Raw genomic sequence first — 14,839 nt, forward strand, 5'->3', positions numbered from 1 at the left:
CCTTAGTTGCTAAGGAAAGCTTTGCAATCCTGGGGAAAGATACACAAGTGCTAAATAACAGCCCCCAAACCCTTTTTGTATCCCTAATGATACATACAGAAATATGCCCCACATTTCAGATGATCATCCTAAGCAATGTTTGGGTAATGTTAAAAGAGAGGTAAAAGAGACCAACCCACCCCACCCCAAATAAATCCTCAGCACAGGTAGATAGGGTTCCACATTTATTGACTAGAATCATATGTAGAGTATGTCCTGAACTTACTGGTTCCCATCCCCAAATCGAGGTGTTTGAGCTTTTCCCCTTTATTGATTTCTTTTTGTTAAAGACGTTCCAATTTTTAAATCAGGTATCATCAAAATTATAAAACATTTTGGGAAAAAAATGCATCCCAGTAACCCAAAACTGGAGGTCAGGATGGAAAAAATCTCCACAGCTACCAGGTATTTTCCCTTAGTGCTCAAAGAGGAGGGAATGAAGGAGAGCCAAACACTGCAAAAGACCAGCATGCTGAAGGTAATAAATTTAGCTTCATTGAAGCTGTCAGGTAATTTTCTAGCTAGAAAAGCCACAGTAAAACTGACAATGGCCAGGAATCCCATGAAACCCAGAACACAATAGAACATGGTAGAGGAGCCTTCATTACATTCCAGTATAATCTCCTTATTCAATGAGTGTGCATCAGCATCTGGGAATGGGGGAGCTGTTGACAGCCATGTAGTACAAATAGTTACTTGAATAAGCAAACAGAAAAGGACAATGGAGTGAGCCAGCCTTTGCCCCAACCATTTCCTTATCTTGGACCCAGGTTTGGTGGCCATGAAGGCCAGAACCACAATTATGGTTTTGGCCAATATAGAAGAAACTGCTAGTGAAAAGATGATGGCAAAAGCAGTTTGGCGAAGAACACATGTTACCTTCTCTGGTGGCCCAATGAATGATAAAGCACAGAGGAAGGAGAGCAGGAGAGCGATGAGGAGAACATAGGTGAGGCTCCGGTTGTTGGCCTTGACTATGGCCATGTCTCGATGCTTAATGAAAAGCCGAAGCACAAGTGTGGTCAGGAAAGAAAAGAAAAGAGCGAGAACAGCCAAAGAGACTCCTAAAGGTTCTTTATGAGACAAGAAACTTAGAGTTTTTGGAATACATAAATGCTGTTGAGGGTTTGGATATTGATTTATCGGACATGGGAAACAGATGTCTGCATCTGAAAAAGAAATATATGCACCACAATTACATAACAATGGGTCAGGTTATAAGGTGGACTAAACAGAAGCTAGAAAAACACATCATCTCTTTATTAGGGTTGTGCTCTTGAGTTGGTGCAAATCTGAATCAGAAGTGGAAAAGGGTGTGTTTTCAGCAGGATATTTGAGGTATCATGGAACAATCTGTCTTAGATTAAAATCTTTCTCAGGGTTCTTCAAGAATAGAAGTAGTGGTAGTGGTAGTGGTAGTGGTAGTGGTAAAGGTGGAGGTGGAGAAATATATATATATATATATATATATATATATATATATATATATATATACATACATACATACATACATACACACACACACAAACACACACACACACACACACGTGTGTGTGTGTATGTGTTTATGTCTGTGTGTTTATGTGTGTGTGTCTATATATATATATAGACACACACATACACATACATATAGAGAGAGAAAGAGAAAGAGAGAGAGATACATAAAGTACATTCACACACTCATTGGGCTGAATATCACCATACATGCCAAAACTGTATGGTGGATTTTTGATAATATTTATTTTAAATGCATAAAGTACTCCTTAGTGCAAAAGAGCTGAGGGTGGGGGGAGAATAGAATTCAGCAGTGGGAGATTCAATTCTGAGTTATGCTGCCATCAGTCAATCAGCTCACAGACTTTCAGATCTGTAGCGAAGAGAGCTTGAGGTATACAGGACTTTACATTTGAATCCACACACAGCATTCCATGGGTTGTGCATACATCCTCCACTCATTATAGTCAAATGCTTTCTGCAAATCTTGTTTCATAAGGTAGAGGTGCTCTTAGAAGTTTGTGTGTTTGTTTTTCCTTGCTAAGTAATTGGAAGCAAACTCTGTTTTTCCTGAATAACCCTCCAGAATTGGTACAAGTTCTAATGAAATACCTAGAACCAGCACAAGAGGTTATCCTCTGAGCCAGCCACAAATCATGTAGCCCTTGAATCATGCTATTGGGTATATATGTTTGTGGAAATAATTGTTTTGTTCCAATCAGATTAGGCACTATACACAAAAGGAAAGATAATCTACAGTTATTTTAAATGATATATTTTCATCTCAGCAATAAAGATCATTTACACTACTGTTTTGACACATAAATATGCTGCATGTTATGATGATAAAAAGTTCTGAATTAGTTTCAGAGGATGTGCTTTGGATCTGAAATGCAAAATCTTGAAATTTCAGTGAATTAGAGGTTAGGGTTCAGTTAGAGTGAAAATGATTCAGAGGAAGTGCTTTGGAGCATGCTGGAATGCAAACAGTCTGTTATTCATTAAAGCAGCCCCATCTGTTTCCAGGACTGTATGGCTGAGCAGAATCTGTATGATTCTGGAAAAGACAAGTCTCCTTCATGAATCACCATTAGGTCCTGTATTGGTACATCTCTGCATTCTGAACCACCTTTTCCAAATCAAACACAAAATACTCCACACCTGCAGAGTCATACCTCCTCCTATGTACCTGCTAGAGCGCAGACACAATATATAAGATATATATTCTGTATTGGACATATCTTACCCTTGTGATTTGATATCTTCCCTTCCGGGCATGGAAAACAATCGTAACAGCAAAATGGCTTCCCTTCCTTCTTTCTTTTACTAAAACCCTCTTGGCAATTGTCATTACATAGTGAAAGGGGATACCCCTGGACATGAAAGAAAGTATAGAATATATCACAGAAAAATATTTTATAGCAGCTTTGGTTGCATTATTAAAAATAGTTTGTCTATATATTTTGGGACATCATAGTGCATAAATGACCCTATTGTTTTGTTGTTTGATGTCAATTCTTGGTATACACTTGTTCTTAAACAAGAGGCTGAGAAGATCAAATACCTTTTGTTATATTTCATTATCTTGCATTATGATTATGCAGTTTTGTTCTATGGCCCTTGAGTTTGACAAGTGCTTAGTATATTTGCAGATACAGATGATCCTGTAAAGAAAACCTTAGAAACTTGGTTGTAATCCTGAGGAAATGCAGTATTATGTTCCCAGTTCTTATAGGGATGATAGTGGCACGATAGCATTTGCCATTCTGTGGGGTCACTCTACAGGCCAGAGGCTAGATTGCCCAACATGCCTATCTCTGTTCATCAACAGAAGATAACTGGTAAGAAATTTAGGAAGGAGATTTTGGAGATGCTACCCAATTCCTCAAGCATCTACAATCTGAATCAATGTCTTGTTCTGCCTAATGTTAAGGCAAGCTCCAATAAATAATGTTCCAACTTTTCTGTAATGTCTGAAAACATCTGAACACATGCATACTTACCTGATTAAACCTGTTAGGCCACACAATGTGACTGTCATCAATGACAAATGCACTTTCTGAAGAAGCATGTGGGTCTACCATTCCAACTTTGACTCTATGAAAAGACTGGTTTGGGAATGTTATCCAGTTGATAATATCAAATCCCACTATTCTTTCACCATTTTGGTTAAAAGAAATCATGTCACCAGCACTGTTGTTGAATGAAACTTTTCTCAAAAAGGGGTGGAGCTGGGAGTGAACAAAAATGTGCAAAAGAGAGAGAGAGAGAGAGAGGGAGGGAGGAAGAGAGATAATTAGATGCATGATGCAAATACAACATTGTGATTCTAGTAAAATTAAAAATAATGAGGATTGGAGGCACTTTAACATATTGGATAAAATATTTTTTTTATATATTGGGGAAAATAGAAACCATCAGTGAAGATTCAAGATTGAATAGGAAGTCATGTGGGAACTATACTCAGCTGGCAAAAGATGATGATGACAATGATTTACAAGAACACACTTAAGTAGAGTAGATTCCAACTTTTGCAAGAAACTCAAATCTTGATCAGAGTATTTTTTTTTTTTAATTCAGTTGAGGCTGGACAGAGATCTCATAACCACCCTGCCCATGTTTCAAAACCCTCTCTGAAGCTCTGCCTTCATAGCTTGGAGAAAATATTGCTTTGAAATCATACTCAAGCCAGAAATAACTACATATGACATTTATTTTTATAAAAGATCATGGAGGAAGGGAATATCAGATTCAGTGGTCAAGATGTCTGTCCTCAGAGTGATTCTTGTCACATTCAGCTGTCCCAGTTCCAGTTGTTTTTGTTTTTGTTTTGATAGGTAGTTTAATCATAGAGGGGTATGGAAGGGGTGAGAAATCTATAATTATTTCTCATTACAGTCGTAGCTTACTGTTTCTATGGGATAGTACTCTAATTCATTAATTACAATTGTAAACAACTAATGCACTTTTCCTCACTCTTGTTTTTGGTTGATCTTCCTTAAGTTGCTTCACAGCCCTACATACAAATGCTTGGCCACTTAATAAGTCTAACGCTTAAAATAAGCACCCAACTCTGAACAGTAACCAAAATACTCTCTTATCACAAAAAAGGTAGATTGGTAAGTGGATAGATATGATTTGTTTAATAGAGGTAAGGAACTTTGGTGACATTGGCACAGTAGGTTTGACCATAACCTAAATCTAATGAAGCAGAATAACGTTGTTGTTGTTTTTTTAAATATCTTATGCATTGTGAGCCCTTCCTAAGTTGAGCTGGTATGCAGATGGGTCTTTTATTGATTATATTGTCAACATGCAGTGTGGATTAGGAGACATTGAATATAAAGTTACTTTTTGAATATTGCAGTCTCTTGCCTATCCCCAAAGGGGGCATTCAAATATGGTAACCTCCTCCTCTATAATTATTATCCTTGCATTTTTATAAGCAGCATGGTCCTTATTAATCTTAGAATGAACTTGTGTTAAAAGTAGTGTTAAAAGTAAATTTAAGCTGCATCAGCAATAGGCTCTATTTTCTCTTCCAAAATCATAATGCAAAATGACCAATTCTCTGCATAGCTGTAAGTCTTACTTTAATTTAATAAACTCAAATTTATAAAACAAATGAACAGACATCAGTTCTGATCATCAGGCCATTTTACAAGCCAAGAATGTGGGTAAATCACAATTCAATTCCTGGATTTTTTTTTTCTCCAATTGCAAGACATCTGGCTCTACTGCCTGAATCACTTCATTCAAAGTTTAGAAATCTGCTCACTCTTTCTTCATAAATAAAGTCACAATAAATTTTGACTTTATATATATATATATAATATTACAGTTCTTGGTAACCTGTTCTTTCCCTCTTGTAGCACCATCCTCCCATTCTGTTTTTACCTGCCAGGAGACTTGATTGAGAAGATGCTTCTGCTGCTGTTCTTTTCCCACTTGTCTCTGCTTGGACTGTGATAAACACATGAAGTGCACAGCATGTGCTACAGCATGGACGGCATTGTATATGCTGTAACTGTGGGCAGTCATCTTCATTTCAAAAAGAGTCCCAGGGAGACTTTCCAGTTTCTCCTTCCCAGTGCAGGCTCTCCCAGGTATGTTGTCTAAGTTGGGTTTGAATAAAGGACAGTCAAATGCATGTTCCCAAAAGATCTGGAGAAAGTCATCTTCTTTTTCTGAGCTAGGCTTTCTGTTCTGAAGAAAGTTTTGGAATCCTAACACATCCTTTGATTGAATTGCAAAGGATATAGCACCATGGATGAAGTCTATGTCTTGTGGTTTTTTGAAAGAGTAGGACACAAAATCCATCTGAGCTGTCATAATCCAGACTTTTCCTTTTGATGTTGCTGTGTCAAGATAGTCTGATATTCCTAGCAGCAGTATCAGAACTGACATGGTTTGTAATTCTCCATGTATGACTAAGACATTGGAAGTGTTCCTAATGATGATCTTGTATGTCTTAATCCCATCTTCCACAAGGGTTTCAATTGCATTAGAAAACCCTTGTTTGGGGAGTCTTTGGATAAAATCATAGCAGATGCCACTCTGGGAAAAAAAAGGAAGGACGTTCTGCACAAACCTCTCCCCATTGTCATCATCGAGATAAAGCACCCCGATCCATGTCCACCTAAAATGAAGAAGTAACTGAAGAATCCCTTTGTACTGATGGGTGCCTTTGGGGAACATCTGTTGGACAAAAGCATCTTGGTTTTTGTAATCCAGCACTGGAGCAGAACCATATGACAGCTAAGTAATTGATAAGAAAAAAGAACAAATTTCCAAAATAGGTTTCTGTGCTTTTGTTGGCATATGGAAGTGGTAGGTTGATTAATCTTTGATGTTTGTCCCAACATACCTGCTTGGACACAATCCAGATATTGGTGTATTTTCCTCTACCCCCAGTTTTAATCTATCATATCTCCTTATAGGTTAGAATGCTGGTCTCAGCCTGCAGCTTCAAAGCCCATATGCTATTCCTTCCATTAAATGATACATGATAGGTTAAAACTACACTCCACAATCCAGCTGAACTGTTACCCTTTCCTTATTTGTTTGTGATACCTAATAACTAAGCCATTCCAGTTAAATTCTGGTTTCCTGTTTTACTAAAATTAGAAAACTGCCAAGCCACATCCTGGTTGTCAAATCATTCAATTCTGGTACAGTATTTTATTTAAAGGTTTACAAGTTTCTTCCTACAATATAACTAAAGAAGAGACAATCAAAAGACTTCATACAGAATAAACTTAAAGCTATCCAAAAAAGTACCATAAAATTAGTAGCCAAATAAAATCATTCAAGTAGCAGCCAAATTATAAAAAATAACATTGATTTTGATAACACCAAAAACACTAACATTTCCAACATTCTCTAAGATATAAGTTTTTATCTCATACATATATTATTTCATTTTTAATGGAAATTTCCTGCAAAAGTTTTGCTAATTGAAATATTATAATTTCCTTTATGAAGGCTTTGCTAGAAGAAATGTCCATAATGTAATACAGTTGTATATGTTATTTCAAGCAGTGTACAATAGATGTTTTCATATACAAAAAAAAAGGGCAGATGTGCACATTTTTGTTTTAATCAGAGAAGGATGAATATTTAGATATTCAAACATAATTACATTAGAACTTGAAATTCTGTTCCAAATTAAAATTGTTCAACAATTGTTTTAAACTTCTAGGAGCAGGAAAACTTATCAATTGAAATATTAACGACATAATGTTAAATATATTTGATTTCAACTCAAAGAACTGACACAGAGTTTACCAATATACCACTGCAAATCCACAGGATCGTTGGTTCATGTCTTTGATCACAGAAAGCGTTTTGAGTTCTTTTTAGCCTTTATAGACTGAAGTATCTTCTAAATCAAATTATGAACAGCCAAGGGTAAACATCTGTCAGACTCAACTTCAGTGTCATGAGACACTGGTGTGGGCCTTTCAAACAGAATTGTATGTTTGAAGTTCCTCTTGCACATACCTTGTATAGAAAAACAGAGGACCTGGTGCAAACTTCTGATCACAGAAACAAATTGTGGCTAAATACTTTGGGTTTCTATAAGGAGACAAATACTGAATTTCTAAATCATATAACAAAAAATATGAATCTGAATAAAAGGTGGAAATCAAACATGTTAGTCTTAACTCTGGAGTTTTCCTCTTATTTAATCATGCCAATCATAGAAGTATCAGCACTCTGAGTATTCCTTACCTGCGGAATCTTGTAGATACCTAAGATGGGGGCCATATGGAGGCAGACGTTTGAGTTTGGTCCCCCAATGACTGCAACTGCATTGTTCCTGCTGTCACACTTGAAGTTTGGAATGAGCCTCTTCCAGGTGGAGAGAAGTTCCATTGAGGCAAGATAAGTCCAGCTGGCACTGAAATGGCTGTTGTAGATCTGGAAGCCCAGAGTGATATTTGGCAAAATGTGTGGGTTTTCATTGATTTCTTTTACAGCAAATACCAGTGCCAGGATATGCTGGTAGTGCTGAGTCAATACCCTACAAAGCAGTACACAAATTGTATCCATGTACTTCAAAATTTGAGATTTGCTATATTTTAATTATATATACTCTCTCTCTGTGTGTGTGTGTGTGTGTGTGTCAAACAAATGATGCGGCATCGAGGATAGATTATATAGCTTCTATCATGGAAAGTGTAACTTGGGGGAAAACAATACACTTCCCTAATGCATCACTTCCTGAAATTTGCATGTGAATTTAATTTGGAACTTCTAGTTAGCATGCATACAACATTTTTCTTTTTTTAACCCTGCATCTAAAAATCTGCATCTGCCTGCATTCAGTAAGGCAAGCCAATCATTCATTTTGATTTAGATTATACATCTGTGGCTGACACTTCTTCCCTCATTGACAGGGCTGACTAGATAGTTCTCCATAAGCTAGGAAGCTGAAACCCAGGGTCCCTATTCGTTCACTTTGGACCCCTTAACCTGTGGTCCAAAGCATTGTCCTAATTAGATTCCTCTGATCTATTCCATAAAAAAGGGAGGTTGATATGCTAAGAGAACAATAGGAAGAAACCGAGCATAGCATCTTAATGGCCATCAGGGACCAAAGCTCAGGGAGTGATATTCAGTTGGTGGGAAGAATTCATATTTGTATTATAAAATGGATATAACACCCACTCACGGACATGTAGACACACAAACACATGAATGTGCTAAGAAGATATTTTGAGAAGAAGGAGAAGAAGAAAGGGGAGGAGGAGGAAGAAGAAGGAGATTCTTTAAGAGAAAACAAAGATTGGGAATAATTAGCTTCCATTTATTACCCAAGAAACAAACAAGTTCCAAAAATCATTCCTCTCCAGCTCAGAACTGGAAATGTAGTTTGTCCCAGTTTTGAAAAGTTGGTCATTTTCCCCAAACTATTAGAACAGCTATAGATTACTGTTCAGTTTAGCTGATGAACTTTAGGGAGCCAATGCAAAAAACGTATCTTGAAAGATAAATCAATTGACATACATCTTCATACAGGCTGCAGCTCTTGTTCTCAAATAAACGCTGAAATAAATACAATCAGAAAACATTTCCTACTTTTGCTGGAGAACCAAAACATTATTAGCACATGACAGCCTTTATGGTTTAAAAAAAACACAAACACACACAACTTGGACTGCCCAGCCTCAGAAACAACTGAGAAAGACAAAAACATAATTAAGAATAGAATGTATGGCTTCTATTAATAAAGAAACATGGTATCATTATGCTTCTCTGCTAAAAGTAGAATGATGTCATATTGCAAATGATATGAATCTGAACAGAAGTTCATGTATAAAGCAACTTGCTCAGACATATAGTCAGGAGAGATACACACTGTTATTCAAATGTATGCCAGATTCTTACGGGATATCATCAAAGAACCCAGGAGATGGAATTGTTTCATAGGATAATGCACGTGAAAGGACATTACTTTGAGAGGTAATGCTAGCAATGTTGAATTCTCCAGAATGGTAATATTTATGAAGAATAGGAAGAAGCACCTGAGTAGTGTGTTTATCAAGAGGACATTTGCCAGCCATTTGAGGTAATAATGCTAATGCTAGCATTATTGCCACCACCATCTTGCATTCAAATTTCCTTTCTAACAAACTCTTCATTGATTCAAAACAAATGATAACTGAGAATATCTGAGCATCACATCTTAATTTAAATAATTACTGCTCCTGCAGAAAACTGTTCTGAAAAATAGAGCACTGAGCATATGGATCAACTGTTGGGATGGTGGACTCATGAATCTTGATGTCTAGTTTCGCTACTGCCAATAGACAGAAAGCTGTTGATTTAATTATGGTTATTTTGATAATAATTATTTACTCAGAAGTGCCATTGCTTTGCAGTCTTGAAAACAATATGTTGGGTCCAGAGCAAGTTAGTTAACCTTGTTTTGTGTTCAGATCAGTGAAAAAGTTTTGATCAATGTCTAGTATCAAGTTGAATAAGGATTAACTTTAACACATTCAATAACCTAAACACTTTAATTCATATCACTCTAGGAATGGTCATATAGAACTTTATTTCTTTTCTTTTCTTTTGTTTTTAAGTAACCTTAGTGACTGTAGCCACTAAAATTTTCTGGGGACATGGAACCGAAGGAATCACAGTGAACTGGAAGATCATAGAAACTATCACTAATTTGTTTTTCTTACATAATGAAAGACAAAACAAGTTGATTGTATCTCCATTCTTGTTTGATCCCCTTTGGCAGGGGAGGGAAGTAGCAACTGAAATCAGTCTAGGAATCATCTTATGAAGGGTTGGAGAAGGGACACATGAATAAAGCATTGTTTCAATCTGCCATGAAATGATAGATGGCAGTTTAGGGTTAAAATCAAACCCTTTTAATTGTTAACTTGACTACCAATCAGACAGCTGGGTTCCACTTTCATTGATCATTAATATATTGTACCTTAAAAAGACAGTCAACCCTCACTCCTTTCTAAAGGCACAATAAAGCCTTGAGTTCTCTTGAAGAACTTGCCAGGATATCTTATGATGCAATGCCAGCATGAAAGATTTCCTACCCAAATATTCCTCATGTGAAAACATGGTGGGTTGGCCAAACCAGAGAAAAGAGATGAACTGAGTTGTGGGATATACTAAAATGGAGTGCCCTTATGTTGCATGAGGAGGCTCCGTGCAGTTTTCAGAAATATTCCTTTTAATCTATTGAAGGATCTAAGGCAACCCTTTTGTCTATCTTCTATTGTTGCTGTAGGCACAATATTAATTTCCTGGTAGGTTGCATGAAACAGGATTCTGAAGGGCTCCATTCTCCCAACCTCTGTTTTGGTTCCCTAGCCTGCTGCTGAGTTCTTCACTTGATTGCCACGTGTTCTCAATTGTACTGAAGAACCTCCAAGGACATTAGGGCTATAAAGCTTTATTGGGGTGAAGGCCCTACTAAGCTACTGGGAAGCAAAGGCACAAGCCCTTATTAAGAATAGAATGTATGGCTTTTTTTCATCAAGAAACATGGTACCATGGTACCATTATGCTTCTCTGCTAAAAATCGGATGATCTCATGAATGATCTCATTCTTATTCTGCAGTATCTACAAGTGGAATCATTTAAAAAAGAATAGGATCATAGGGTGGATTTCAAAAATTAGCTTTTTCCAATGGCAACCAACAGTCTTTCCTGGCCATTTCATGACTATCACATTTACTATGTTTTTTTGCAACTGCAGAAACAGACATTTTTGTGCACACCGCTTCAATCATCATGAATTATTCTTTAAAGTTCTGCAAGGCTCTTTGCTGTGTTATATTAGGAATGAAGTTTTGTCAATGCTTCTTTCTGCCTCAAGATGCTTATTCAGTGCTGCACTTAGACTAGCAACCAGGATTCCTCTACAGAAGAGAGGACTTGAAACCAAACTTAAGCTCCACCACCCACCCACCTGATGGCCTGCAGGCTTGGCTCTGTTAGTTCCAGCAGATAAACATTATTGGAAAGCCAAAAATGATTTTTAAAAGTTGCTATGAGTTCCTTACCTTTCTATGATACGACCTCAATAATCTGATTCTCCTGCTAAGATAATTGAAGGGAAGAAAATATCACACAAAAGCAAGCCTTGGGTTCAAAACATCACCAGGGAACAAACTAATTAAATACTTTCACCATTCCAAAGCTACAAAGAGAGCTTTTATGGCTAGATACATTTTTCTTCCATTGATGATTTTTAAATATGAACACTCTCAAGCTCCCCTGTATAGGAGAAGCTGCTCATATGAATCCAGGAAACTGAAAGTATAAATCATATTTCCTTTGGTGTCCTTTCTATATGGACTTGCATTTCAAGTATAATAGCCCTGTGCTTCTAGAATAGGCAGTTAGTTTGGTGCATTTTATATCACTGTAGTTTTTTGGGTATGAATTACTACATTACACTTCAAGTAGTGAACTTCTGTGTAGCTGCTTTAAAACACAATGACAGATTACTCATCCTGATGCCCTGGAATAGATCGGCTCCTATTAAAGTTTAATGGTGCTTCACAGATTTGTGCTTGTAAATGGTCTTTGATAGTCAATAAAGAGGCGTTTGTTAATTGCTGGAGTCTCAAAGCTGGCTCTTCTCAATCGCAGTGTGAAAGAATGACTTCAATGAAAACGATGAGGATAACAGACATACGGATGGTTAGTAGTTATATATATTCAACTACTAAAATTCGAAAGGTTACTAGCTGATGTGCTAGAATAAATTATATGCCCAGAATTACAATGTAAAATAATGATGTTACCCAGCTGGGAGATGAAACATCTGTAAGCTCAGAGAACACCAAGAACTCCTCAGTTCAACCATGAGCCACAGATATTCTCTTCTATTAAAATGTAAAAATCCAGAAATGTCTTTGAGTGCTACCCAGGATCATTCAAAAAATCACTCTTGGGTATTCCAAGCATTCTCCAGTTTGTTTGTTTGTTGCAGAAGTCAAAACTGCTTGCCATCTCTAGTGGATTCTGCTGTGACCTACCAGTTTTTTCTCTCAATTCTTTCTGTCCATTCTAGGGCTGTCAAGATTTTCCAGGGGTGGTCACTATCTTGAGTCAAATTCATGCAACAAAATACCGTGGTTGGCTTTCAAACAAAGAGGACAAGGAGCCAACATCTATTACTGTAATAATGCATGATAAGAAAAGATGAAGGTTGAATAATTAATATATGAACTTCTTTATTCAATATCCCCCACCCCCCAAAGACTGAAAAATAATAATAAAAAAAGAAAGGGATCCCCAAATTATGATATTAAAAGATTAATTCCATTGTTGCTACCCTAGTTTGTTTCAAATTACAATATATATATATATATATATATATATATATATATATATATATATGAATATATATATATATATGAATATGAATATGAATATGAATAGACACAAACATACAGAGAGAGAGGGAGGGAGGGAGGGATGGAGAGAGAATTATAATTGTCCCCCATTTATTATTATGGAATTATGATATACTACAAAGACCACCTATAACATTGAGCTCTTTTGGACCACTCTGTTCAGTTCATGACGGTAATGGGAAGTCAGTGGAATGTGCAACTGTTTTACAGTACAGCAGACATAATTTTAGGGAACAAAAAGAATCTGGAAAAAGGATTTAGCGATATATATATATATATTTCTTAAAAAGGAAAGTGAATCATATACTACACTTCTTGATATGTTCCTGTCAGCCCTCCCAGGTAGACCAGACAGGAAACACAACTAGATGAGCTAATTCTACTTTATTGTTAGGTTACAATAACAGAATCTTGCAAGTCTGAAAGTACAAACCTCCCACCCTCCCAATTTACCGCCTGAATAGCTGGGTGGATTCCTGGGAATTTGAATCCCAGTCCATCTCGACTAAGTCTAATGCTCTTCTTGGGTTCATACTCACATAAAACTGTTGAAGAAAATATTGTGGCCTGATTAACCCCAAGACTAAGATATAACCCATTGTTCACAAGCTACAATAAATGGTTCAGCCCTTGTGCTGAGCTAAAAGATGTTAGCATGTTGGGTAAACTCAGCCACTATTGCTGGCAAAATGCAGTTTACTTCTTGAACTACTGTAAACCCCAGCTATGGTTTAATCATTAAAACACCTTTCTCCACTTGTGCACATAGATGGACTTCAATGCCCAGAATTCCCCAGCATCGTTATTCCTGAAAGTTTGGGAATTGAAATCTACATAGTTGGATGGGGTTTAGGCTGGGAAAGGCTGCAATGAACATGGAAAAGCAAACCATGGCACTATAGGATGTATGAACTCAGTCTAAGCCCTGAACAACCAATATATATGAAGCTGGGGCAGGACAACATGCCAACCATGTGTCTAAGAAGGATCCAGATGAGGAAGAGGGGCCCAAGTCATGCTTGTCCTTCAAAAGGAACAGGAAAAGTTTAACCGGGCTTCTAAAACCATATACCCCCTCCAGGCTACATTAACAGAACCTTGGAAGTCTGAAAGTACAAATCTCCCACCATCTCTTACAGCAGATCCTTCCTAAGTTTCTTTCTCTGGCCATTACTCTGTTGCAGGCCCCTTTCTCTTTTATCTGATCATTCCTTAGGCAGCATTTCTTCCAAAATCTTCCAAAGTTTTATATTGTTTTATTTTTAAATAAGTAAACCGATAACTCCTTACATGAGGTCATCAAAGAGTTCAGGAGAGGGAGCTTTGTCAAATGTTATTGAACGTGAAAGCACATAATTCTGAGAAGTAATGCCAGCAATATTGAGGTCTCCAGCATGATAATATTTGTGAAGAGCTGGAAGAAGTATCTGAGTAGCCCACTGACTCGCAGGACACTTGCATACCACAGAGGGCAACATCACTAATACCAGCATCATCAACACCAGCATTCTGCATTACCATCTGATTTCCAAAACCTTTCATTAAAGCATACAAGAAAATTCAAGAAGATGTGTGTCCCGGGATCTGACTTGAATGGCAATTCATTCAAGCAGAAATGATACTGCAAATGCTCTTTTTTCTAGTGAACATTATCCATGAAGAAGCCTTGTCTGAATGGTGCAATGGATATTTATAGTACTTTTAGTCTTCATACAAAATTGGCTACTACTGCCATGGATATCACTCAGACAAGAAGCAGAGACAATAATGGTTATTTTGATAATTACACATGACAGAGTAACTTGGAATTAGCTAGTGCTGTGCAGGATAGCCACAGAATCCTGAGAAAAACACAGCTGGTTTAGGGAGTGGTTGACAGGTGCTCAGCTCAAATCAGTTCT

General features: G+C 37.1%; 1 protein-coding gene across 1 annotated transcript; it reads right to left on the minus strand.

Annotated features, from left to right (window-relative positions):
- Positions 1-306: 306 nt before the first annotated feature.
- On the minus strand, positions 307-14,416 carry LOC134496943 (vomeronasal type-2 receptor 26-like). The gene is made up of 6 exons (XM_063302657.1): positions 14,229-14,416; positions 7,768-8,059; positions 5,431-6,291; positions 3,537-3,764; positions 2,780-2,906; positions 307-1,208 (listed from the first exon to the last, which is right to left on the minus strand). Exons 1-6 carry the CDS (start codon positions 14,414-14,416, stop codon positions 307-309), a joined length of 2,598 nt encoding a protein of 865 aa, XP_063158727.1.
- Positions 14,417-14,839: the final 423 nt, after the last annotated feature.

Source organism: Candoia aspera, chromosome 4 (assembly GCF_035149785.1).
Source record: "Candoia aspera isolate rCanAsp1 chromosome 4, rCanAsp1.hap2, whole genome shotgun sequence".
Taxonomy (NCBI): domain Eukaryota; kingdom Metazoa; phylum Chordata; class Lepidosauria; order Squamata; family Boidae; genus Candoia; species Candoia aspera.